General features: G+C 40.5%; 8 protein-coding genes across 8 annotated transcripts; 3 read left to right on the top strand and 5 right to left on the bottom strand.

Moving 5' to 3' along the window:
- Positions 1–1,137: 1,137 nt before the first annotated feature.
- ATC70_001885 (uncharacterized protein) lies at positions 1,138–2,876 on the top strand (the record flags this gene model as incomplete). The annotated part of the gene is made up of 5 exons (XM_064821273.1): positions 1,138–1,141; positions 1,207–1,377; positions 1,434–1,581; positions 1,636–1,901; positions 1,963–2,876. The coding sequence occupies 5 exons, from the start codon at positions 1,138–1,140 to the stop codon at positions 2,874–2,876; spliced, it is 1,503 nt and encodes a 500-aa protein (XP_064680959.1).
- Positions 2,877–3,072: 196 nt separating this feature from the next.
- On the bottom strand, positions 3,073–6,407 carry ATC70_001884 (uncharacterized protein; the record flags this gene model as incomplete). Its single annotated transcript, XM_064821272.1, has 2 exons — positions 3,073–5,600; positions 5,666–6,407. 2 exons carry the CDS (start codon positions 6,405–6,407, stop codon positions 3,073–3,075), a joined length of 3,270 nt encoding a protein of 1,089 aa, XP_064680958.1.
- A 424-nt stretch (positions 6,408–6,831) lies between these two features.
- MET1_1 (uroporphyrin-III C-methyltransferase) lies at positions 6,832–8,119 on the bottom strand (the record flags this gene model as incomplete). Its single annotated transcript, XM_064821271.1, has 3 exons — positions 6,832–7,735; positions 7,810–8,038; positions 8,107–8,119. 3 exons carry the CDS (start codon positions 8,117–8,119, stop codon positions 6,832–6,834), a joined length of 1,146 nt encoding a protein of 381 aa, XP_064680957.1.
- A 6,502-nt stretch (positions 8,120–14,621) lies between these two features.
- On the top strand, positions 14,622–15,727 carry ATC70_001882 (uncharacterized protein; the record flags this gene model as incomplete). The annotated part of the gene is made up of 3 exons (XM_064821270.1): positions 14,622–15,205; positions 15,259–15,553; positions 15,614–15,727. 3 exons carry the CDS (start codon positions 14,622–14,624, stop codon positions 15,725–15,727), a joined length of 993 nt encoding a protein of 330 aa, XP_064680956.1.
- A 2,009-nt stretch (positions 15,728–17,736) lies between these two features.
- On the bottom strand, positions 17,737–18,952 carry RPT1 (26S proteasome regulatory subunit 7; the record flags this gene model as incomplete). The annotated part of the gene is made up of 3 exons (XM_064821269.1): positions 17,737–17,818; positions 17,885–17,979; positions 18,035–18,952. The coding sequence occupies 3 exons, from the start codon at positions 18,950–18,952 to the stop codon at positions 17,737–17,739; spliced, it is 1,095 nt and encodes a 364-aa protein (XP_064680955.1).
- Positions 18,953–20,462: 1,510 nt separating this feature from the next.
- Positions 20,463–22,364, bottom strand: ATC70_001880 (uncharacterized protein; the record flags this gene model as incomplete). The annotated part of the gene is made up of 1 exon (XM_064821268.1): positions 20,463–22,364. One exon carries the CDS (start codon positions 22,362–22,364, stop codon positions 20,463–20,465), a length of 1,902 nt encoding a protein of 633 aa, XP_064680954.1.
- A 462-nt stretch (positions 22,365–22,826) lies between these two features.
- PCL7_3 (cyclin-like protein interacting with PHO85) lies at positions 22,827–24,806 on the bottom strand (the record flags this gene model as incomplete). Its single annotated transcript, XM_064821267.1, has 1 exon — positions 22,827–24,806. One exon carries the CDS (start codon positions 24,804–24,806, stop codon positions 22,827–22,829), a length of 1,980 nt encoding a protein of 659 aa, XP_064680953.1.
- A 382-nt stretch (positions 24,807–25,188) lies between these two features.
- Positions 25,189–26,011, top strand: RCY1 (F-box protein: endocytic membrane traffic, recycling ReCYcling 1; the record flags this gene model as incomplete). Its single annotated transcript, XM_064821266.1, has 4 exons — positions 25,189–25,215; positions 25,271–25,604; positions 25,668–25,781; positions 25,836–26,011. 4 exons carry the CDS (start codon positions 25,189–25,191, stop codon positions 26,009–26,011), a joined length of 651 nt encoding a protein of 216 aa, XP_064680952.1.
- Positions 26,012–26,830: the final 819 nt, after the last annotated feature.

Here is a 26,830-nt window from a genome sequence, read left to right as displayed (position 1 = left end):
TACTTACAGGAAAGAACAAAGGGCACATCTCAAATTATTGATAAGAGGCCCATTGCAGTTAGAAAGCGTCAGTCCAATGCTGGCATACATTTGGATCAAGAAACTTTTATCCTGATGAGCATTGGCCATTGCATATAGAAAGCAATAGAAGTTGCGTCCCAGCAGAATGACAACTAAATCGTCTCATTCGAAAAGTGTCAATGATTGATAAAAAAAAAAAAAAAAAAAAAAATCTTGAAGGTGCCTGATGAGCCAGAACTACATCGCACCCAGATATTTTACATCTACTATATGTCTTTCAAGTGCTTGCAAACTTGGATCTAGGCTACCACAAACACTACATGTTACATTTACTTCTCTTCGTTTGTGTACACGCCGTATTTCACTCTATTCTGGGCTCACTTGGCGGTGAACCATTTATGTGGAAATTGCATACACACCGCATACATTAGTTTCTGTAGCGAGAATACACATACATTGATGGATCATTTGATGTCGAATAATTGTGATACCAAGTGTGTGCTTCTCTCTCGCATATACGCATCACCAATGAAACTGATGGCTAATCAATACACCGAGATATGTTATTTATAGATTTGCACATAGGAGAGAGTGAAAAGATGAGGAGAGAGGGGGGGCTGGGTGCTTTTTTGTTGCTGAAGAAAATTTTTCTGTTTCCCTTTTCCCTTTTGTTTTTCCCTTTTCCTCCCCTCGCCCATCTTGAAGAATAATACCTCTCAGCAGTGATGAGAAGCGCATCCTACGGTGAATATACCATTCTCTAGTGTACAGTTATTTGTCATATATATATCAAAAAAAAAAGAAATAAAGCAGAGCAAATGTACAGTAATTTACATCTTTTATTTACTTGCAATAGTTGGATTTTGATTGGATAATCACATACGATTTTGACCTGCAAAAAAAAAAGCGAGAGATAGAGAAAAGAGAAAGAGAGAAACATGGATTGTTGAAAATGACCTAAAAAAAATCTTTTTTTTTTATATATCCTTTTAATTTCTCGTTTCTCGCTTTCTCTCTTTCTCTTTTCCTATAAACAAATTTCTTTCAATCACACCTTCAATTCATTTCATTCAGTTACTAAATCACTATTTACTTTTCATACATCCCACATCCTCAATGAGTAAGTTATATTCATTTCATCTCAAGACAAGCACATTCATCATGATTTCCTCTTTGTTCCTTCAGTAGCGCCAACAGTTCCAGTTCGTAAAATCGCAACAGCTTCAAAAAGAAAGCAAAAGATTCCTGAGCCTGTCATGGCTGTTGAAGAAGAGGAAGAAGACGATGATGAGGAAGAGGAGGAGGAAGAAGATGAACAAGATGAGTCGATTACGAGATGTGTCTGTGGTGAATCACGTAAGCTGAATATCTATGACATCCATGCATCTACAAAACTAAAGGCTCGTATACAGATAGTCTAGGCTTGATGGTGTGCTGCGATCAATGTGAAGTATGGCAACATTGCGAGTGTATGGGGCTAGAAAAAGACGAAATCCCAGATGAATACTTTTGCGAACTATGTAGGCCCTCTGACCATATTGAAGTCAAGAGCTATGACAAGTATGTAATGCCTAGTCCATTTCGTAGAATTATCATACTCACTCCATATCATAGGACGCGTAGATATTACAAGCCCTGTTTGCCCGTATCTGCCGAAATCGAAGCTGCATCAGATAAGCGAACAGTCAAAAGAAGAACCACATTCAACAGTCGAGAAGCATCTATCTCCTTGGAGGAAGTTTTGGCTTTTAGAAATGCTATTGAACAATCTAAAAATTACGATGCATCTGGTATGGAGTTTACAGCAAGCCAAGTTCAGGTTCAACATTACGATGCTATGCATACCTTGGATGAAAATATTACTATTGTACAAAACTATGGTAATGCTTCTTACTGTGTCTTGTAGTCAAATGATCTGTTTTATTCACTCTCTTGTTGTAGATACACAGCAAGAGCACCAAGCAAAGCGACCCAAACGAGCATCGCCCAAGAAATCGACTACAGCAGAAGAACAAGTAAAACCGAACAAGAGAGAGAAGAAAACTCAACGTAGATATACCCCAAGATCCGCCACTAGCAACAGCCATTTTACAGCATCACCAAACACAGCTACAACCTCAGCGGTGCGTCGTCATACTAATAAGGACTCCCGTTCTCGAACAAGCACTCCACAGCCTGAACTACAAACACCCACATCGGCAACAAGCAATAACCAAATATTCGAGCACTTCTCTCCATTTGCTCGTGAATCCACGCCACCTGCCAAGGTCCGACTACCATCACAAAGAGCCACCATTGCTGAAATGAACAAGCGAGCAAGCCAGATCCTTGAATACATTTGTTCAATGCAAGTCGAACTAGCTACCAAGCGCAATCGTCATGATGGTCATTCCGACTCTGAAGAGGATGATGAAGGAGAAGTTTGTAAAAGACGTCAATTAGTATCTGCAAAGATAAATCAAGTCATGACAAGCAATGCATTTGTTGGTGCAGGCGCCGATGATAATACACACAATGAGGATAGCGGTTCTTCACCCAAGAAGAACCGTAGACCCACGCCCATTCTCATACCTGGTAAATTAGATCACTCAAGCCCTTCCTCTTCTCTCAGCAGTGCAAGTACTATCCCATTAGACGATGTTGCTTACCAGCATGAAAAGAGTGTCGCACAAGAAGCGCTGGAAAAAAGCAGTAGCTGTGCAAAAGAGCAATCATCTATGGAGATTATGGACAATTTGACTAGAAAAGTCATTACCTTTCAACGGCGATTCGGTTCTCTGGGTGGTTTCAATATGAATAACATGGACGAAGACGATGGTCCAGTGACCAGAAGTAGTCATCATAGCAGATGGTGAACCCTCCCCCTTTTGTCAACTTACATATATCCCTTTTCTCTTTTATTGTATTTCCCAAAATCGTGTATATATTTCTCTCTTCCTGGAGCATCATACGCTCTTGACACCAGCCAAACCACAAAATAAAAAATCAACATTTACATAAATCAATGATCTTTAATATGTACAGATGTATGTCAAATAAATTACAGCGAGATCAAAACAATTTCAACGTAATGTCCAGAGGTCCATCCGGTTTATCCGATTTACCAAAATCGCTCAATTTGCAAACAATCTCCTTGGGTCCAGAGGAAGAGGAATCACTGATATCAGCTGCTGGATTTGACGAGGCAAATGAGTTACTTTCTTCGTTTCTGCCCTTGTTGAGCTCGCTGAAACTAAGTACAACTTCCTGTGGCCCTTGTTGTTGCTGTTGTTGTTGCTGTTGTTGTTGCTGAGCACTGTTTAATGGTCTTCCTGCTGTGATATCGCTCAGACGCAGCACAATGTCTTGCTGTGGGTTTGCTTGACTGAAACCACTGAGGCCGACTGTTACTTGTCTGTCCGATTTGTCGTCTTGGATGGAGATTTTGGGGCTGTCTTGTGCTTGGATGTCATTCCAACTGACATGCACTTCATTACCATTAGCTTCTTTAAAGTCATTCAACTTGAATGAAAGGCTATGAGGCTTCTTTTGAGAGGGTTTAGGATGAATCAATTCGGCACCATTATATCTATCATGACTCCACTTTGAAGCAGCAGATCCTTTGTCTGTTCTCTTGAAAGTAGACTCTCGTGGGGCAGCAGCAGTAGGCTCTTTTTCTGTGGGTTTGGAAGCAGGCTCTGGTGAAGCAGCAATAGTCTCTGCAAACGATTTCCAACCACCTGCGTTATCATCTATTGTGGTGGGCAGCTTGTTTCTCCAGGTATCTTTGAATGAGGATTTGCTGGTGACAGATGAACCTTCTTGGAAACTGTTAGTGCCCCAACCTTGTTGTTGTTGTTGTTCTGGAGTATTCAATTTAGCTGTAGTTGAGGGCTCAGACCAAGAAGGCTGTTCTACAGCTCCCCAAGATGTTGCTTGAGCGTCAGTGTTCCATGAGGGTTCTGCAGACGTGACATTCCAAGAAGGCTCTGCTTTGACAGCTTCAGATTCTTGAGCATTTGCATTCCATGATGGCTTAGGCTGTACAGGAGCAGAATCTTGAGCGGCAGAATTCCATGTTGGAGTATCATTCACAGGTTCTGAAAACTTTTCCTCCAATGGTTCAGGTTCTTCAGGCAACTTGGCATTGTTCCAGGCCGAAATAGCAGCCTCCTCGTCTTCCTTTGAGATAACCACAATGTCAGGCTTAGGTTTGGCAATCGCCTCAGGCGTTTTGTAATCATCCAATGCCGCCCATGTGTATATTGGCTTAGGTTCAGACGCTGGCTCTTGGCTCTGAGCTTTTGGTTGTTTGTCATCAGGTTGGTTCCAAGACGTTTCAGTGGGTAGATTCCAAGATGACTCTGTAGATTGATTCCACGATGGCTTCTTCTCAGTGGTTTGACTCCAAGATGGCTTCACTTGTTCGACGTTTGGACTCCATGAGGGTTGCTCTTGAGTCGCTTGATTCCAGGATGGCTTTTCATCTTCTATTGTAGTAGCAACGGCTTTTTCGTCTGGTTCCTCAGGGAAATTGGCAGAGTTCCAAGCAGCAACGGCAGCCTCCTCTTTCTCCTTGTCAACCTTTATGATATGAGATTTAGGTGCTATTATTTCAGGCTCCTTGTAGTCATCCAGTGCTCCCCATGTGTACGTTGGTTTGGGTTCAGGTACAAGTTCTTGTTGCTGTTGAGTTTCCACAGAGTCACTCGGTTGTTCCTTATCAGCTTGACCCCACGATGGCACAGCAGATTGGCTCCACGAGGGCTGCTCTTCTCCAGGCTGACCCCAGGATGATTTCTCCTGCTCGACACTTTGATCCCAAGAAGGCTGCTCCTCAGTAGCTTGACTGGTAGATAACTTCTTTTCTTGTGTCGTACCAGCAGCGACCTCTTCTTCTGGTTCTTCAGGTAATTTGACAGAATTCCAGGCAGCAATAGCAGCCTCCTCTTGTTCCTTGCCAATCTTAACACTATCATCTGATTTGGGTATCACAGTCTCAGGCTCCTTGTAATCATTCAATGCTCCCCAAGTATAAGTAGGTTTCTCTTCTTTTGGTGATTCTGTTGGTGAAGTGGCGGCTGTTGTCTCTGATGCAGCTACTGCTACTGTTGTTGTTGTATCTACGGGGCCAGTATCCCCAGCTGATCGAGATTGCTCGGATCTTGCTTCTTCTGGTAGTGAGTTTTTAGCGTCGGCTGCAACTCCTGGATCAGGTTTAGCTGATAAATCACCTGTAATGTCGTTTTCAGCAGCTTGCGAGGCTGCAGATGCCTCCTGCACTTCAGTTGTACCAGCATGAGCGGCCACTTTAGGCGTAATCCAATCTGCTGGAATGGGATAATCACTATCGTCGTCTGAATTGTCATCAGGAATATCATCAGCCCAAGAAAACGAAGACACTGGTTTCAATGAAGGTGAGGATGACACTGTAGGTTTGACAGGTTCGACAACTTTTGCTGGTGAAACCTCAATTTCCTTGAAGTCCTCTCTTTGTGTGATGGGCACACCTTGCTGCTCCTCCTTGGTAGTCTGATCTGCTGAAGTCTGCTCTACCTCGTTTGCTGCTTTTACCAGTTGTTTGGCAGTTTCTTCGTTCTCTAAAAAAAAAAGCAGAGAAATTAGGCTACTTTGTCAGATACAAGATCACAAGAAGAATATGCACCTTCAGCAGGAGGTTTGTATGCATTCCAGCCTTCGATAGCTTTCGTGTGCTCGGGAGCCTCGTCTTTCACCACCTCCTTGTTTGTTAGTTCATGGTATTCTTGGTAGCGCCTCTCTCTACTAAAGTTGGCCTTGTTGTTAAATCCACCATTGCGCACATCATCGTCTTCAAATGCACTGCGATTCAGTCTTCCACCACTAGGGGGATCCTCTCGCCATCTATTATTGCGACGTAAATCAGTGTTGCGACCATGGTAATCATCATTGCCTCCAAAGCGGTCATGGCGTGTATGGTGATTGCTATCGTAACGAGAGCGAGATGAAGAATCTGGCGCACTGGCCCACTTGCTGGCCATGGATCCTCCCTTGAAAGCGTTTGTTGAACTTGACGTTGCAGCAGAGGATGAGGTCGATTGCCATTTTGATTGTCCACGAGGTTCGCTCGGTGCTGAAGCCCATTTACTTGCTCTGCTGCCTGTGAGAATAGGTTTATCCTCTACCTTAGGAGGCTGCTCTTGCGGAGCTATGTCATCCTTGTTGCTGTCAGCCTGTTGATCTAATGAAGGTATTGCAGAGACTGCATGAGCGTCTTCTAGAGCAGCCTCAGACTTCCCATTGGGATCCTCCTTAGAGATTAAAGGACACTCCTCATGTTGTGAGTTCAAAAGGTCGGATTGTTCATCTTCCTCCACTATATCAGCCCAGGACTTTCCTTTTGGCTCAACGCGAAAAGGATCTGCCATGAGGAAAAATAAATAGATGGAAAGAGAAAAGAAAAGGAAACAGAGCACCGAAAAATGTATGATAATTGTGTCAGGGAGTTTCAAATGAAGTGCCAATTGCTCCTCTAGAGACAGCAAATAGTTTGAGATATTTCTCATGTTTGTATTACTTGTAAAAGGTTGATGAAACTGTCCAGCAAAAGAAGGAGAGGAGAGAGAGAGAGAGAGAGAGAGAGAGAGAGAGAGAGAGAGAAAGAAAATAGACTGGGGGCTCGCTTGCTTTATAGGCTGCCACTTGCCAACAAACTATGCTGTATGATTCAGGTAGGAAGAAGCCCGATTCTTTATTAAATGTGCTCATGTGGGAAATGTTGGAAAAAAAAAGGAGTATAAGTAATTAATGTGTATTATGTTGTAAATGAATGATAGACGTAGAATAAATAAACTAAAAACTAGATACAAAAACAAGCTCTTGAAAGCAGTGTCCTTCAACAGTTGTCTTTTCATCGCCAATGGTGATTTCTGCTGTAGATTTATCAATCCATTGATAGATGTAGGGCTTGACGATCAAGGATTGAACCAACTTGCGAATAACGTAAGGAATCTCGGCCAGCACATCAATCTTCTCAATCAAGCCTCTAGGCTCTGTTGTCATGGTGATGACAACATCCTTGGGCTCTTGGCCTTCTTCCTTGATTGTCTTTCCCTTCCAGGTCAATTTGATGGTTTGTGGAATATCGTATTGGGTATCCTCGTCCTTCTTCAGATCCAATAGTTCGACAGAATTGTCAATGGACACACAGACCAGCTTGTCGTTCAAGACCAAAGAACCTTGATTGATGTTGACTGAGCCGTATTGCTTGGTGGTCTGGAATTGCATCATGGCGATAGAAGCCTTGTCAGATTGGAAGTTGACAAAGTTCCAGTTGGAGGCAATCAGCTGAGGCTGCATGCCTTGAATAGCATGAATAAAGATACCATCGCCCTCGGTCTCAAAGATCTTTTGATTGACGATGAAAGTACCCTTCACAGCACAACGAGGCCAGAATTTGTGCGACACAAAACCAGCAGCAGAGGATTTGTCACCGCCCAGGTAAGTTTTTCCTTCACCCACCTTGAAACCACGATCAACACGTTCAAAGTCCAAGGAAACAACCAATTCGGGATGTGTAATGTTCAACTTGTAAAGCTTTTGTGCAGCATCCAGCTGAATGTTGAAGAAATCAGTCTTCACAGAGCGCTTGTCGGCCGAGAGCTCAAACTTGGACATGGTAATGTTCTTGAAAACACTCGTGCTGCTCTCGGGATCATAGAATCGACATGTCATTGTAATGGTGGGGTTCCAGAGACTAAAAACATTTGAAATCCAGTAAATTAAAAATTTGTGCCTCTAGTCCCTCTATAATCTCTCCCCCTGACTTACCCAATGTTGGAGTGAATCAATTGAACAAATGCGAAACCACCGCTGCGGGTGGTGAGGTAAAAGACCTGATTCTCGGTGGATGAACCAGAGGCCAACGTCCAGTCAAGATCGTGCTCATCAAGGGCAGTGTAAGCTTGGCCATCCGTGATGGTATCAGCTACAGTCTTGATGCTATCGACGGTGGTTCCGACGCCAGTGATATTGGAAACAGTGCTTGAGAGTTGAGAAACTAGATGCAGACATGCGTAAATTTTCTGCCCTCGAAATGTCTCCTTTCTTCAGTTTTATGATACTTACACCAAGATGACATTTTGAGTAGTTGAGTATGGAAAGAAGAAGAGAGGAAAGAAATACGAGATTTATATTTTGTTTTTGTTTGTGTTGGTAGCAGTTGTTCTCTCTATATCGTGACGTGATGATCGTATTGATTGGTTTAAACTTTTAAATTTCTTGTGCTCATCTATTTAAAGTCATTTGATGTCGAGAGGTGTCTTCCAAGAGTTTCATCTACATTGAAAAGAGAGATGGCTCTGATGACACAGTGACGTATCCGTGCGTATACAGTAAAATCTTCATCCAGAGTAGCTCATTGTAGATCTGATAAAGGAGATGTTGACATTGACTATAGCAAAGTATTTAAAACATCGCATGATGTTGCATTGGACAAGTAAACCATAGCTATTTCGAGACCTGTATTTGTAGGTAACACTTGCAATGTTGTGTTAAACTCTCACATGCCACAAGCTTTTTACTGCTTTGTACAAATTAAAGCTGCTGAATTTGCTTATAGGGCAATTGCAATCTTGGTAAATCTCAATAAGGTTTGATTCAAGAATAGCTTGGAAAGGGAGATAATTTTAATTGGCAACGAGTGTTTACGCTTCGGATGGCTCTCTGTCTTCATTTCACTTCAGTGAGAACCAACTTGCGCTGCTGCAGCTCGCGCTACCGATTGCCCTTGTGTATCTTATCAAAATACTGCTACTTTCATTTTGATCCTCCACTTGCACACGAAAACCCTTCATATTATTTGTGGATCTGATTCTTATGTGATGCTCTACATCCATATACATGTAGCTACTTTATATACGGGCAAGCAGCATACTGGCATTTCCCCTCTTTAGCCCTCAGTACCCCTGATACAGCGAAATTTGAGTGTATTTGAGCTGCGTTTTCTCGCGTTCAAGGCCGTTTTAGCTCGTCAGAATAGCAACAAACAATTGCACTCATCCGGCAGTTACTTTCTGATACCTTTGCTCAACTTTTTGGGCATCAAAAAAATATGGACAAAATTCGACCAAAAAGCATGAGGTACCCCTCATGGTTTTCATCGAAAATCAAATGGTCGCATTTTTTACCTTGAAAATGAAGTCTTTGACTATGGTATGTATTGAATCAAAATGTTTCTATCGATCCAAAGCAACCTCTGAAATCATCTTTGTGGGACTTTGATATGTAAAATTTCGACATTTTGGCCAGAAACCTCTTTTCATATTTTCCAAAATTGCTCAATAATTTTATTCAGAACATTTATCTTACTTGGTACCATTGGATGCACCTTGAAAAGTACTTCAAGAGCGTATTAGGAAGCATGGGGTGATCATCGCACTTCATATAGTCGGATGTTACAAAATAGTTCAATCAAGTCGAAAAAGTATCAAAATCTGTCCAATCTGGAGTAGACCAAGAGTCTGAGTTAAAATTAATTTTGGCAGCTGGTGGGGCCTGCTGGCAAACTCAATACCCTTTTCATCATGAGGAAGACAGTACAGCGATAGATGGTTTTGAAGCGTATAGAAAATAGGTGGCAAATCAAAACACTATCGTTAACCATGCTGTTTTTCTTACATTTTATATTTATTGACACCAGTCTATCAAAGTACTTGTTAGATCAACTTCTTTCCTTTTTGAAGCTTTGAAAGTGTCTAGGGATCATAAATCTATTACGTTAAGATGAGCATCTCAACTCTTCGGTTGGTTTCCTGACCTACTTTTTTTTTTTTTGTGGAAACCAACCTGCTTTCAGGTGACTCGCGCTGCTGCAGCACTTTGGCTAATATTGCAAAGTTACTAATAGTTAAAATGTTAGATGAAGCTTGATTGTTGATCGATAGTAATTTAATATAAAGTCTCTAACCATATATGAACCAGGCCTGACAGATGCCAGGCAATCCAGTTTCCATATTAGGACTGTAAAATTAATGTCTTCATGAGTGCATCCAGTTTACTAGGCTTGTCAATGATGGGCCTTGCTTTGTTTTCGATGATTTCCCTCATTGTTTGAAAAAAAAACTATCCATCAAACGCTGCGGCGAGACAACGAATGACTTGGGCCTTTTGGCAACAGGATGGTAACTTGATGTGGACATGGCACTTGTGTATGCTACAGCTTCATATTCTCTTTTTTTTTTCCTTCAGCAACAACTCTTCTTTGGGGAGGACGTTTGGTTTGAGTGCCAATAAACGGATCTCTTTGCTTTACTTTTGTTCGCACACTAGACATTTGACACAAATAACTAGACAAGAAAAACGTGAGTATTCGTAATGGTACAGCGATTGACCAGATCAATTCATACTGTAACAAGAATAGTGCTTTATAGATTTGATTATAAATAAGAGCTGTCAACACACAAAAATACGACGAGAACTAAGAAATGGTTTTAGATAGTGTTGATGCTACGCAAACAAAGAGTGTAAAGGAACGAGAAAGGGCGGAGAGAAGAGAAATACATACTGAGAATGGCTACAACTTTTATGAAGAAGTACTTCAAGCGGGTTTACAGGTCAGGCACCAATATACCAGATCTAGAGCAAGTTTGGGGTGCCTTAAATGATGTTGTCAATAACTGTTTGACAGATGAAGAGATATACCGCCTCATATTAGACAGCAGTTATCTTTACATTATTCAAATGTTACCTATCATGTCCGGAAAAGAAGACATACAAGCTTGATCAATAAAAAGTTGTATAAAAAGTAAACAAAGCATTGTGCAATTCAAATAAGTACAAATACACCCGCTAACATTACATTGAAATATTGGAAAATCGTACATTTGCTTTACAGCTGCATTACAACTGACACCGAGTATCTACTTGTGAAGCAAGTATTTAATTTCGCCAGAGCTCTGTAATTTAAGCCATGTGTACGTTTGATATTCAGTATATATTAGACTAGCCGATGAATCTCGCTACGCATACAGGACTTGTATAAGATCTACAGCAACTTTTTTGAGAGGTTGTCATTGTAAAAACACCGCTATTAAAGGGAAAATTTCCTACAAATACAAAAAAAAGGTATTCAAGCTGAGCGATTGACCTTTCAATTCCATGATCCTCATTTCATCAGCATCACAATCATCATTGTCATCAACAGGAAGGCATTTGGACCAGCCAGCAGCAGTGCCGCCCGCTAAAATCAATCCAGATTCAGCTTGTCTTTTCTGTTCAAGATTGGACAGATTTTGTATTTTTTCGACTTCTTTAATCTATTCTATGATCTTCGACTATATAAATTGTGATGATCACCCTACGCTTCCTAATACATTCTTAAAGTACTTTTCAAGGCGCTTCCAATGGTGTTAATTACAATAGGTGTTCTGGTTGAGATTATCGAGCAATTTGGTAAACTATGAAACGAGGTTTTTAGCGAAAAAGCCGAAATTTTGCATATGAAAGCCTCATAAAAGTGATTTCAGAGGTTGCTTTGGATCGAGAGAATCATTTTGATTTGATATATACCATAGCAAAAGTCTTCATTTTCAAGATGAGAAACGCGATCGTTTGATTCTCGTAAAAAAGCATGAGGTACCCCTTATGCTTTTTGGTCAATTTTTGGCCATATTTTTTTTTTGGCCTAAAAAGTTGAGCAAAGGTATCAGGAAGTTACTACTACTAAATTACAATTGTTTAGCGTTATTCTGGCAACTCAGGAAGGTCTACATGTCGAGATATGAAGGCTTGAAAGCTGTCCAATTTGGTTATGTTTTGCTTTATAGCTTTTATTTACATGGCATGAATCACATCCTTGGTAGCTGAAATCTTTTGGAGGAAGTGCATTTCTGCGGTCTGTGCAATTCTAGTTGAATAAAAGATATATTGATTTTGGTAAAGGTAATTCATGCAAATTTTGAGGGGTCATGTTGCTGATAAGCCTATTAATAATGGAAATGAAAGCCCAAATTTGCTACTTGAATATTATGGTTTTGCATCTTTGCTTTGCTGAGGTAAATCCCCTTGTAGGTCAACGTTACCAAATGTTGGATTAGATGCCAAGTCTCCCTCCCCAGTGCCAGCTTCGCCGGTAGTTTTTTCGAGCGTAATACTGTACTCAGTGCTTTAAATTTTTACGTCTCTAACCTCTGATTGGTCATTCCGACGTTTCTTTATATAGTTTTCTGGTAAATATATTAGAGATGATGATGGTTGACAGATGTCAGACATTATGCTCGCAAGATTCAAGGCATGCGGACATACGTATGGCGAAGTTAAAATTATCTTTTGGTTGACGACCTGCATCCTGCCTTTCTATCATGAAAACAATCATTACCTTAATAATATGGTGATTATAAAATATTCTAGAGTATAATATTAGTTTATTGAGATGTATTGAACGGATGAATTTAAGAAATTTATATTTCGTTGAGGTTTGCAGACCAAATTTAATAACGAATGGTGACATTTACTTTTCGTAAATTCTAATTGCTGTTATTATTGCACACGGTAACAAAAACATCTGCTTGTACTTTATATATACAAAAGCACGCCACTTGTTCAGTGACAAGCCAATAACCTGTTATGTCATAATGGATTCCATGATCAATGTGTGTGTGTGAGAGAGAGGAAAGCATTAAACAATCTACCGGATTCTTTTTTAAGGTTTTAACCAATGGCAAACGGATGAAATGCATTGATAGACAAACCTATTCTTCTAGGCATCATAATAAAGAGAATGAAAAGGGCGTGTGCGTATGCCCGAGCCGATCAATGAGAGAGTTACATAACACATTCAAGCAAATAACATTAGGTAAACTGTTTACATGGTACACAAAGCTAATCATATGAAAGGTGGTTTGGAACGATATTCTACAGGTGCAACTCAAATACATTCAGCTGGTGTTCTTATTAGCTAAAGTAACCCCACATTTTGTCGTTGTTATCATTGTCCCCACATGTTCCATTGAGTGATACAGAGAAGTATTATAACACGCTACATTGTTATCTTGGTGAATGCTCAGTTTTTTACGATTTCAAATCATTTGTATCAGACATTTGGAGATAGTAATGCAGTCTACAGCTTTTCCAAGGGCTCAAAGGGATGAATTTGTAACAAAACTCTCGTTATCTATCTCGAAACCGGATTACAAATGCATTATCGAAAAAAGTAGGGATGAAAGGGTCTCACTGTGAAAAGATTCAAGAGCCAATGAGGCTACACCACAAATATTCAGAGTGTGTATTCTTGAGAAAAATAGGGATGAAAGGGTATTATTAAGTAAATTTTTTTATAGTATGGTGACACTAGTCGCTCAAATATAGAAGGAGCGAATCTAATTAGAAAGAAAAGAACTTAAGTAGCTTTTACCTCGGAATTAGGGGCAAAAGGGTAATGTAGCAATGTCTGACAAACCTAGTGGATTTACTCACGAAGCTGAAAAAAAGGATCAAGAGGGACCTTTGTCAGTAATCCAGGTGGCTACATTGTGTAGTGTAATATGGGAAAACTGGGAGCAATTGGTACCAACAGTACCAAATTCCCAATGTATGCTCATTTGATAATCAAGTTCCCTTGAGTCCCTACGGAGACAATCGGGCGAATTTCCAAGTGAGAGAAAGTATATTATTGTAATCGTTGTATATATAAATATATAACCGTGTATGACAGTTTTCTATATGAGTCCATGATGAGTATAGGGAAATCAACAGAGAAATAGAATCAGTGCATGAACATTTAAATTTGAACGACATTTGAGAAACGAAATTAAATTTACATTGATTGTTTTACATGCAATTTCTACACTAAAAATACAACGTTAAAAATGTCTCACATTTCATGCCCTCTGCGCTAATCATAAAAGGACCCTTCGATCCCTAAATGCAAGGCAACCGACAGTGGGAACTGGGAAAATCAAGGGAAATTTGAAAAGCGGGGTATTGAGTTTGATTGGGAAATCATTGAATGAGCAAATTCGAATTTCCCATTGAAGTTACGAAACCACCTAAAAAATACTCTATAACCTTGTTTTATTCTGATGTTTTTTGATTGAACAAGCTTTTGCCTTGCTAAAGTGGAGAATGATGCTTGCCTAGTACCTTTCGCCGGTGATCGGAAGAATAGTCGTGAGAAATACAGGCTTTTTGCTAGGCCATCTCCGTCATTCCCATCCTTCTTGGCTGAACAAGAATATCATGATTTGCACCTGGAGTTTTTTCGCAGGCATATCAAATGCTAGGTATTTATGCCCCAGTCCGCCTTTCTATCTGTCATTTCTCTGCCTCTAGTCGCCCTTTAGTATAAAATATTTCACTCTACATCGGAAAATTTATACAGAATAACATTTCCCGTTTGTAATTTGGGATCTGTACGGGAAGATGAACAATAAAAAAATTCATGTGATGGCTCATTACTATAGGTGCAGACACATGCCTCTTGGTTATAAACCAAGAAAGTGTGTTTTAGGTAATTGACGGGAAAATTGGAAACAGTTTCTTTTTTTTTTTTTTTTTTTTTGGTCGTATTTAACATATGAAAAGACCCGTTGCTCCCTTTTTTTCTTCTTCTTTCTCTTTTCTTCATTAGCCAAAACACAAAAACAATGCTCACAAGCAATAGCTTATTATTATCCTCATCCACAAATAGTTCTGCTTATCCTCCATCCCCTCCAATGTCTTCTTCATCCAAATCAATACCTAATGGTTTCTTAAATCTTGAAAAGGTGGTTTCTACATATGGAAACCAGCCTGAGTTATTAGAGCTTATTTTATCAAGCAAAGTTGAAGAGGATCGTAGAAGAGCTGAAGAAGCAAAACTTCGTAGAAAAGAAATTGACTTCATGCTTCAAAAGCAGCAACAAGAGCAACAGCAACAGAAACAGCAACCTCAACCTCAAAAGACATTGCTGCCTCCCATCTCACAACATAGAGTCAATTCGCTCTCCTCCACAACTTCCAACGGGTCCAACGATTCAGCATTACCACGGTTACAACAGTATCACCATAGCCACTCTGCTACATCTCCGTGGAAGAATTCAGAATTCAATTCTTCCGTAAAAAGAAGAAACAGCAGTAGCATTGAAATGCTTTTAAGCCCATCTCCAAATCCATCAGATTTGAAATTACCCGAGCTGTCTTTGACCCCATCTTCCTCGTCATCTACCATTAGAAACATTAATCAGCTACAGTAAGTGTATACTGAATAGTTTGTCGTAGCATGAGCCTAACATGTAACAATAGTTATCCTCCCATCTTGAGCAGTAGCAAGCGTTCCCGGTCCATCAGCTCATACGAGGAAGATCAAGAGTACTCTGCTGCTGGTTCAGCACCTCCATCTCCCCCTATCGAGCCTGTTGCTGCCTCTTCTGCTACAACTACCAAGCGTCGCAGACGTGAGATGCAAGCCATTTCCACCATCATTGAAACAAAGGAGTTCCCTTACAATGATGACTATCTGTGGAAGAACAATGGTAATACTGTGCATAAAAAGACTGGATTCAAGAGCATTTACTATAAATGTTCCAACAGTGCCAAGGTAAACTTCACTCTGTAACAACAATCATTATATACTAAATACTAAATACACATCATATAGGGATGTCCTGTTAACAAGACTGTAACATTTAAAGATAACGGCGAGTACCTTATCAAATACAGAGGCCAGCATTTGTCTGAATGCAATCGTATCAAGCGTATTACAGACCTGTGATATAGAGTACTAGATAATTGTATATAATTTCATAGTATATATATATATATATTCTATATATAATACCCATCATCTACGCCTTACCTTATTTATTACTACACAAAATTATTTCCTATGTAAATATGTTGCCAATTATTAATCTATGTATATCAATCTTCGCTTGACCGAAAGACAAATAAAAACTATTCACTGTCATCATCATTTACCCCCCCCCCCCTCCCCCCCCCTCACACGCTCACAGAGTTACCAATATTAATAGTGTCATAATATTTGCAACGAAAACATACAGACAATGGAAGGTAGTAGTACAAACGATGATGTATAGTGGATTGCTTGTAAATAAGTTGCTTTTGCTCAGGTGATTTAAATATCTGGTTTTTTCCCATTGAACATATGTTTTATCACTCTTTTCATCCCTTTTCGCTTTTTACCTTACAATGATGATTAACAGACCCAATAACGTTCTTGCACATCAACGTTACTTTCAAGCCCCATCCAAAACTCCCCTTTGGATCAGAGGTCCAAGAGACAAGTTCATCGTTACAATTGTATTTGCTGGTCTCGGTGTAGGTGTTGTTGGTTCTCTTATTGGTGCTGGAAAGTGAGTATCCCTCTTGTCGACGTGTACCTTTCAGATATTAACGAAACCTTTAGGATGATTGTTGGAAACAAAAATTAAATCAGATTGCTAAATAGCACATACAATAAAATGTCTCTTTGATTTGTCTTTAAAGCTATTTTCATCTCAAATACCTACAATTTGAACTCTTTTTACAGCATTTGTTTCAGAACGTATTAGCTACTGCTTACGAGTACAAGATAAAACCAAAGCTGATCAAATAAGGTAACATCAAGTTCACGAAACATCCTGGATATTACAATACCTAAATTCTACAATTATCAAACCATACTATAGCGATGGCCTTTTACTAAATTTAAAACGATCTGTTGATTTATATTCAAGCAATGTGCTGTAGTATCTAGCAAATAATCTTTTATTGTCATTGTGGCTGTTATTGATTGTTGATTTTTTCGCAATGAGTAGAGTTTGGCCTGATGCCACCGTGTTCATTCATCAATATCCATATAGCCCTGATAAACAACTAATGACATTTTCCAGAAGCATAGTCAAGCGCCTGTTGCCCCAGCCATGCTGCAATATTCACCAGCGATATCAACTAAACTTGATTGGCGTCAGTCTTGAGATGGGCTTGAACTTCTTGAGATACGAATACAAGCAATAGTAACCCAAAGTTTGAAAGCAGCTCGCTTTTGGTTTTGATCCATCAGGCGTTGGTGATTGAAAAAGGTTGCTGAATTGAGGAAATACGAGTGTTGCTGCTGCTACTGTCATCAAGATGTGCGTTGCCTAGAGAAGAGTCAAGAAAGGGGCACAATACTGCTGTTGCCTCAACAAACGTAGCCGCCAATCACTAGCACTTCATAAGAACCAAAGAAAATTGGCACTTTCTTGGGCACTTTGCCAATGAATAACTTTTCGCGGATAGGGAAAGTTGGCGTGAGAGTAGTCGACAGAATTCAAGTTGAGAGAGGCATCATCAATGTCTAAGTGGCAATGAAGTAAGAGATCAACGCTAGTAATGAGGACAGCAGCTCCTTTAAGCGTGTAGTCACCAAATCGAAAGCCCTATTCCAACATTCGTGTCGTTTACCTTTCATTATGACTATTGGAAGAGCCAATGATGCTAGCTGCATAATTGAAAGTTAGACAGCAACCTCAGCGATCAGAGCTCCATTTATACCCATCAGCGGAGAGGAGTTACTAGTTTAGGGGGGTAACTATTATTCTTGATCCTTTGGATTCAATGATGTTGTGGCTCTTTCAAGACACAAAAATCGTGTATTTGCAACGAAAGGTTTATTTTTCATTGGTTTTGAACAATCTTTGGTATAGGCATGTATCGTGTTTTGCTAGCAAATGAAAGAGAGTGGAATGTGATTGTGTTTGATGATGACGGATTGCGGAATTCAGTAAAGGGCCATGGCTTTTAGGACTCTTGCATATCGTGGGCATCTCCTCCTTGCGCCTTGTTTGTCTTTGCCCATCTTAAGCCACATGCATTGCATAAGCTTTAAATCCGTAAAAACAGATTAGAGTTGATACACTTTTAAGGATCACGCATAATGCCAACTTACGTTTTGGGACCTCTGGGGCCTCTTCTCCATTCAGGAGCATCGGTTCTACCGCAATCAGTACAGATACGCTCGGCGTCATCTTCATTGTTACGTCTCTGCAGTACAGTTTGATTAATCATCTAATCCGTATGATGCCATCTTTCAATATACCTTTTTACCGGACTTCAACTTGTCAACTGTCTCATTAGAAGCGCCACCTTCCTCACCAATGGTAGGAGCCACCAAGGTGTTGAACAACTCACCCTCCAGGCCCATAGAAATACCACGAGAACGCTCACCTAAATCAAAGTGAAGACCAGTGAAGAGTGATACGGATTCAGACACACCATAAGTATTGAGTACACCTTGAGTATATACATTGGCAGAAGGAGCAAAGAGTTCTTCGAAACCGTCCTCGTAGTCATCTTCATCATATTCATTATCGCCATAGCTGGGGTTATGAGAGGTATCATCACGCACACTGCTGCCAGGGGTATTGGTCAATGTCTCTTGAGGTGAAGGTTCTTGGTGAGATGGTTGCTTGGGAGCAGCTCTTCCTTGGTTGGCCTTGGCCTTGGCAATAGCTACCTTACGCTTCAAGATCTCATTCTCCATCTTGTAATCCAAAAAAGTATCCATCATGCGAGTCATTTCAGCAGGCACACTGCGAGCGGAACCAAAGAAACCTTGCTTGAAGAAATGGCCTCTGGTTTCCAAGGTTGCGTATTTGCCATCCTTTCTCAGGAAGCGATAAGAAACACGCATGATAGAGCCGTTTGTCTGAGCAGCGCGGAATTCACGAGTGAACATATCGACATCATCCACATGGATATACTCAGAGAAGCTGTGGCCCATCAATTCAGCAGGCTGATAACCGAGGAATTCACGCGAGGCAGGAGAGCAGTACAGCACATTGAGATCAGAAGACAGGACATGGATTACATCTCGAAGCTCCTCCAATACATTTTGAGACCAGTTCTTTCTACGAGTAAATTCAGCTGGACTATTGGACATGACATTTGAGTTTCTTGTAGTTAATGCTTGAGAAGCAAACTTGTTGATTTGCATAACAGACTGTCCAGATTCCATGTTTGCTGTTGTCTTTTTGGCTTTTTGAAAAAAAAAAGCGAGAGAATGAAGAGGAAAGAAAAGCGAAAAAAGGGGATGGCGAATTTCCTATTTATCTACTAGTGCCAACTATAATGTCAACTGTATATATCTGTTGATTAATTCAGCCTCCATCAGTGAGCTATCCCTTATTTCTTGGTCTCCTTACTGTATGCTCTCCTTTTGTTCCTCTGCTGAAGCGGCTGAATTCTGGAGACAGCACCTAAGCAAGCCAACTTTGATCATCTCTCCCCTTGGCCACTTGGATTGGAGTGGTGCTTTTGTCAAAGCACTTGGCCACATTTACCTTGTTTGGAAAACTACAAGACACTGTTGGCGTTCAAAGTTATTATATTTGTTTATATTCTAGATTCATCTTTTTTTTTCTACATTAGGATTCTATCCCCACGTTTGACGTAAATCCCGGAAGAGATAGTGATAGACATCCAAGGAGAGACAAATGTCTAAGGGTTTCCCCCATTTTTTTTAATACTGATTTGCTACCTTGATGCTTGAATACCTTCATACCTTTAAAGTGCTGAAAAGTAGGCATCTCAACACCTCGTTGCATCTTTGATTGACTTGTGCAACACGCATGGTGACACTTGTGTATACCAAACAATTGTCCAAGTTTTCTGATAGCTAGTTAGAAATTTTTATCATACCTGCTATGGGTAAGGTCAATACTTGCCTATGTGTACCATATCATTTTCCTTGAATCAAAGAAACGTTTACAATGCGCTTGCCATTATGTCAAGTAAAAGGCCAAGTGCATATTTTGAGTGGCTCGTGTAATTAGGCTTCCTTTGTTCTATATACTCTCGCTTTCAGGCAGCTTAGGCAATAGAACAGGCTGAGGGTCCGCACAGAGCATTACTGTTACCACAATTCCGAAACGATGTTATTACTGAGGAGACGATGATATCTACTCTGCCATCGCGAAACAAGAGAGGGTGAGCGTTGAAATGTCTACAAGACTCTAGGGATTTTGTAAGAAATACTTCATCAAGCCAAGCCGTCAACTAGCTCCAAAATTATTTAGCTGGAGGTGAGAAATCTTTGTACTTGATTGCCAACTTGATAAGATACTTGTGTTCGTCTAATGCATGCATTTAAAATCAATCACTGTAACCTCCTATTTTCACTAAATAAATATGGATACAGATTGCCTGAGAAGCGATGAATAGATGACTAATATACTGTACAGTATCACCACATCAGCTGTATAGTCTACTGGCTTGCGCAGAGGGATTCATGCAAAGCGGAAGACATGAATAGTTGAAGATTGTCAATCTGAAAGCAGAAAGGACTAAATGATGTGTGATTTCATGCAATTTGGTTGTTGCTTTTAGTGGTGTTGCTTTTTTTTTTCAATAGAATTATAAAGGGAGGGCTTCTATGTATCACACCAGGACATTTCATTCATGCTTGTGACATACACATCTTTTATGTTTTCCTAGCAGACTAAAGCAACAAAATTTGCCATCAAAGTTTATTCAACAGTAGCTTCCAATTGTACGTAAAGTGTCCTGGTATCATTTGAAAGGGTAAACTCTTTCAGTGTCTTGCATTCAATCCACACAAGATACAAATCTTTGGTACCTTGAACGGGTATGGAACCATCATGCGAGTCTAACAACAGCTTGCTATTCCCTTGTACGTAGCTGACATAGGTTTTGATTTCAGTTTCAATCACCAAGGTATAGTGCCCACTTTCAGATGTTGCGTTCAGTAGCTGTCTATGGCTCAGATCCGAGTAGGCGTCAAGTGGAGCTAGTCTTAGGCTTAAGAAGCCTATGTCAGTGGCAGGAAGAGAGATCTTCAATGTGAATGGATGTGGGTGTTTGATAAGATGACAGGTATCGATGAAGAGCGTGCCTAGTACAGGGAGCCTTTGGGATATTAGTGCGAATGACGCGCTGTGTAGAATAGAGTTGTAGAATTGTAGCTTTGATACACGATGGCTTTGAGCCTGTCTCTGCAAAGGCGGATGAAACGCATCAGATAGAGACAGATGAATATCGTTAATCTGTATGTCAGCATTTTCTTGTTGGTGGATGGCGGCATCAAAAAACCTCCAGCTTCGTTCACCTGAGTACGCAAACAAGTCGCTTCTGCCTTCCTTCAACCAGCGTCGATGCTGCTCAATGTTATCCACGCCCTTGACTTGAATCAGCCTCGGTTTACATTGGTGCAAGAACAGGCTCAAAAGGATAGGCTCAATTTCATCAGACACAACTTCAACCAGCCTGTTCATCTTGATATAATTCAAGACAATTTCGCTTCTTTCCATGGTTTTGCTTATTTGCAGTATCCAGGGCGAAATGGCAGCCATCACGCCAGAAATGAAATCCAAATCCAAGCAAAATCGTTCAATATTTTGATGCTTTGACTGTTCCAGTACATGTCGAAGCCACTCTTGTATTGCTGCTTCTGGCATAATGGGCATACGGCGAAACAACAGCGTCAGTTTGTAGCTGTCCACGGAATCGCACACATGCATGATCTGGCTCCTCGCTTCATTGGTGTCAATTGTCCTCAGATCAATCTTGTTCAGTGCCTTTAGTTTGTAAGCAAAGTATTTAAGCAAGGTCGAGGTGAATATCAGGAGAAAGCAACTGAGCTCTTGGATGCTTTCGTTGCGTGTGATGCGACTGAAATCGGGATTTCTCCAGCTCTGTCGTGTCTCCACAAGATCTCGCACATCAATGGCATTTATGGTCAGCTTTCGTGTTGTTCGAGGACAGTGATCCAGCATCGTCTCCATCACCTTGAAAGAGCAGAGTGTTCGTATGGATAAACACCTGAGAGAACTGAACTTTTGTAGTTGATTGCCAATTAGTAACGAGGCATGGTAAGTGTCATCGCTGCCGTCAAATTGTAGGCACAGTTGATGCAAATGCTGCTTGAATTTATGTGCTACCGTCAGGTACTGGTTATAGTGGATTTGGTCTTCCACGTCGTTTTCAATGATCTTTGTCAGCTTCAATGGTTCATCTGTCAGCATGAGGTAGTTCCATAGCTGTCTCTCTACATAGGTGTTGATGGCGCGTAATTCTTCAATATTAGGACAATGCTTGAATATCGGCTTGACCACATCTGCTATAGAGCACACAGCTAAGAAATTGCCAACCAGCAGCAGGCTTTTTACAGCAAATGCCACTTGCTGTGATTTACAGTGCTGAATGCACTGAGTGAAACTGGCACTGTTGGTTGGCGTCAATTGAATGTCTTTGAACAGAAGCTTTTGAGCTGGTTTATGCCAACTCTTGCACACCAATTGAAAGTTTAAAAGGTTGTGTTTGGCTTGCTTGTAGTTGAGATCTTCCAAAGCACATTGGAATATACGGATGGCTATTTCATACGGAATGTCATTTGGATTGAAGCAAGCCATAGTTGGATGTAGAAAATGTTGGAGTAAAAGGGTCAATAGACTCGGGTAAAACGCTGTAAAATTTATGTTTCCCACAACAATGTAACCTTGACCAAAAATCGTCCCGCTTAAAGTATACTAAAAGTCAATTTGTGCTTCGTCGTATATATATATATATATATATATTTATTTATGTTCCTAAAATACAACGGCTTGCTCTCACGATACTAAATATTCTTGATTATTAACCCTGAAAATGGGATGATTTCCTCCCAAGCTTGCTTGAAAGCTGGAAACCACTATGGTACAAGCCTACCATTTTTTTTCACATGTGAAAATGAAGGATTTTGCATTGATCATGCAAAAAATTGAATTTCATTCGCAGGGTATATCATATGCCAAACTTTTTGATATTGCTCAAGGGCGTATACACATTATATACTACAGCGTTTATTCCACATATATTTGTTGTACACTAGCTATTCATCTCATTGAGTTGACATCTTCAAACGTCGGCTGCCAGTTGACGTCTTCATCCAATCCACCAACAATAGTAAATTCTTCCACATGTTCGCATTTGATCCAGATCAAAAAGTTTTGCTCAGTTCCCTTGGTGATGTCCTTGTCTTTATCCACGTTGCCAATGTTTTCATTTCCCTTTCGGTAGCTCATGTATCTCTCTTTGGAAGATTCAATCTTGAGAATATATCTTCCATTGCTTGTCGTAGCTTCCAATAAGCGATCATTGTCCAAGATGATTCTCTCTGTCTGATCTCCAGTACCATAATTGAATGGCGCAATCACAACGCCGATTCTACGCAATCGTGTTGAGGGCAAAAAAATTTTTAGCGTGTAAATATCATCGTCCATCAAAATCCAGCTGGAATCAATCATCAAGGTATCCATTCTTGGTAATTTGCAAGACAACAGCGAGAGAAGCTTGTAATGGATTAGCGATTTTCTGATTTCTACTCTTGAGATGTAATCTACTGTTTCTGATTTGGACATCATGAGCTGAGTCGACGCAGGTTCATCACAGAGCACCAATTCACCAATCGACAGAACATAGCCCTTTTTACCAACCAACGCAGAGATAGCGTCATCCAGCAACTGCCAACTCTTGTCTCGACACAGCCAAGCAAAATATCTTCTAACATAAGCAACTGTGCTGAATTCAGGGCGGTGTTGGTTTTCCAGCAAGAACGCGTAATGATCTGCCATGGGCTCAATGTTGTAAATCCTGACCACTGTAGGCGAATATACGGCGAGCCAGTTGGACACATCGTTCATAAACATGGATCGTTCCAGAGGGTCGTCATCTGTGTTCTCTCGGATATAATGCAACTTGACGCTACTTGACTTTTTGGTCTTGATCAAGTCCAGATTCCAATTGTATTGCGCATATGGGTATGGGTCATCGTATGCTGGAGGTGGAGGCATATAGTCGAAATCCAATTCAAACTCTTTGTTCTTGCGGGATGTCTCTTTTTTGGCCGCATGTTTAATGATGTTGTCAATTCTGTTGCGAGCATTTTCATTGATTGTGATATTGACGTTGTAAGCGTCGATGGACATTATGAAATCCAGGTACGGAATATCGGCCTCTTGCTCCAAGTCGGTAAGAACTGATTCGAAGCACTCCAAAGCCTTAAATTTAAATTTGAAATACTCTGTGTGGCGGGGTCCGTGTCTGGCTCCTTCCGTGATGGATAATTTCTTGATGGTGGTGTTGGGCACCATGTTGTTATAATCGAGCGCGCGCCAGTTTCCTTCGCTATCCTGAGTGTGCTGCAAAATCAGTGTTTCCACAGTACCCCGTAAATTGCCCAAAATTCGTTCCATTCTCTGTCCAGTCATGAACAAGGTGATGATTACTTGCTTCAGAGATTTAAAGTGCCCGAGTTCGCGGATAAGGGTCTCCTTTGAGTCGTAGTCACCAAGTACGTATTCATCATCAATGTAGATTTCTGTCAAAGTCTCTCTGTACTTGAAGGCCACAAATGGATAGATGGGAAGGACCTGTCGATGGTGCAAATCCTCGTCGATTCTTTTTAAATGACTGAACTTTGTTGTTAAGAGCAAGTTGTTGAGTAGGCTGTATTTTTCGCTCGTACTTTCTGCCAATAGCTCCTCAATGTTGGGACACTTGTCAGCAAGAACATCAAAAACATTGTCTACTCTATAGGAGTCAAATGAGGCTTTAAACTTGATCTTCCTGACAAGGGCTCCAATGGTGCTATTAGGTTTTTCGATCGTATTTAGAGCAAGTCCATGGCGATCTTCACTCAGCACAATTTCATCGTAGAGCAACCTCTGCGCAGGACTTTTCCAGCTCTTGCATACGAGTTCGAAGTTTGCGAGGTTTTGCTTTTGTTGAGCGTAGCTGAGGTTTTGAGTTACATTCTGGAAGATGCAGAGAGCCAGCTCGTAAGGAACCTTGCTCCAACATGCCGAATGATCCATTGCAGGCTTTCGTGTTTAGATCAGTAGAGGTGTAAAAAGCAAAAAACGGCATGACTCCAGATAAAATGATGTATTAAACATGACTTGCATTTGCATGAAATGTCAACCAAGCAAGCACTTTTTGATTACGAGATGGAGGGACTTGATATTCATCCATAGCGACGCCGAAGCATGCTGTTACAATAGCAACTTACGTGTAGCTCAAGTAGGCATACTATCGTAATAGCTGTATATCCATTAGTTCCTAAATGTGCTTGATTTGCTGTTGGAGATTTGTTCCAGCCAGATGATGATCTGCGATTCAAGTTGAGGAGCTCTACATTCTTTTTACACTTCAACCAAAAAAAAAAAAAAAAAAAAAAAACTTTTTAGACATAATAAAATGAGTGCCTACGGTGCAGGAAAAGCTGTAAGTAATCAAACATGATATCATTATCGGCACTGCGGCTTACATGAGATGATAGAAAGACACAGATTTCAGACGTACATGGAACAAGGAGGAATACGCAGCCAAAGCCAAAGCAAGAGAAAACCGCGATCGTTTAGCTGAAAAGAACGATGAACGAAAGAAACTCGGTCTTCCACCATTGAAACCAAAAAGACGCTACGACGATGACGATGAATCCAAAGAAGCGCTAAAAGCGCGTGAAGAGAAGGTTGATATCGAGTCCAATGTGGGTAAAGTGCAAGTGGTTCAAGCTGCAGATTCAAGAAAGCAGCCTGGTTTTTACTGTAAGGCGTGTGATATTACCATCAAGGACAGTGTTACCTGGATTGATCATTTGAATGGTAGAAAACGTAAGTGGTTGAGATCGAAAGGCATGCTTGAATGTCCTGTTGTTTACACATTTGAACCTATAGATTTGAACAATGTGGGTGTGTCGAGCAAGGTAGAGAAGGCTGATCTGAATTCGGTCAAGGAGCGTTTGGCCATGTTAAAGCGAAAGAAAGAAAACCCGCAAAGTGAAGAATACAGTGAGTTGTATTGCGCAGACATACCAGCCATGCATACTGAGCGAATTTTATTAGATTTGGATGAAAGATTAGCGGCAGTAAAGCAACAAGAGGAAGAGGAGAGACAAAGGAAACGAGAAAAGAAAAAGCAAAAGAAGGACCATAAAAAGAAGCCTGCAGAAAAGGACGATGGGGAAGACGAAATGGCGAAGATGATGGGATTTTCTGGCTTTGGATCATCCAAAGCATAGTACATTCAATAGAGGAAATGTTGTAAATAGTGTTTAATAATAAATCACTTTGTTTGATCAAATGCATACAGCGGACGACCTTAATACAATAGTAATAATGCACTGGCAAATCTGCATAGGCGGTGATATAGTTATAGAATACTTGCCAACATACCGCATCTTAAGCATCGCATCAAACATCAGACTTCCTAGTCGTATTTTGATTTTGCTATGCGCAACGACTGCCAAAAGAGATGGTTGAGAGCATGGCACCTCATTATAAGGCTATCTGCATAGACTGTCAGTCCATACCAATTAAATGCAGCTTAAGAACTGGCTCAGTCTTATAATCACTAATATATATACTGGAAAACTACGAGAGTAGCGAGATGGATCGGCTAGTATTATACTGGAAAACTATGTTTTTGGAAAAATAGACAAGCCAATCATATCCTTTCGAAATTTAATAGTAATTGGGAGTCAGAACAAAGGTGGATAAAACCACACCGGCGAAGCCAGCAATGGGGAGGCGGTTAGGGGAAGGGGCTCAGCCTCTCCACCAAGAACATAATAATGCATCTAATTCAACACTTGATGACATTGATTTATAGGGAAGGTTTACCTTAGCGAAGCAAAGGTGTAAAGCCTATGACAACTAAGCATATAATCCAACATTAGGTAGCATTGAGATATAGGGGGGGTTTTACCGTAGCAAATCAAAAGTGCAAAGCCATGGTAATCAGGCGTCTAATCCAACACTTGGTAAACATTGATCTATATGAGGGCTTGGTTGTAGCGAAGAGAATATGCAAAACCATAGTATATAGTAAGCAGCGATTT

The sequence above is a fragment of the Mucor velutinosus genome (genome assembly GCF_035048745.1).
Source record: "Mucor velutinosus strain NIH1002 chromosome Unknown tig00000093, whole genome shotgun sequence".
Lineage (NCBI taxonomy): Eukaryota > Fungi > Mucoromycota > Mucoromycetes > Mucorales > Mucoraceae > Mucor > Mucor velutinosus.
The sequence above is the reverse complement of the archived record's forward strand: the minus strand, read 5'-3'. Positions and strand labels throughout refer to the sequence as shown.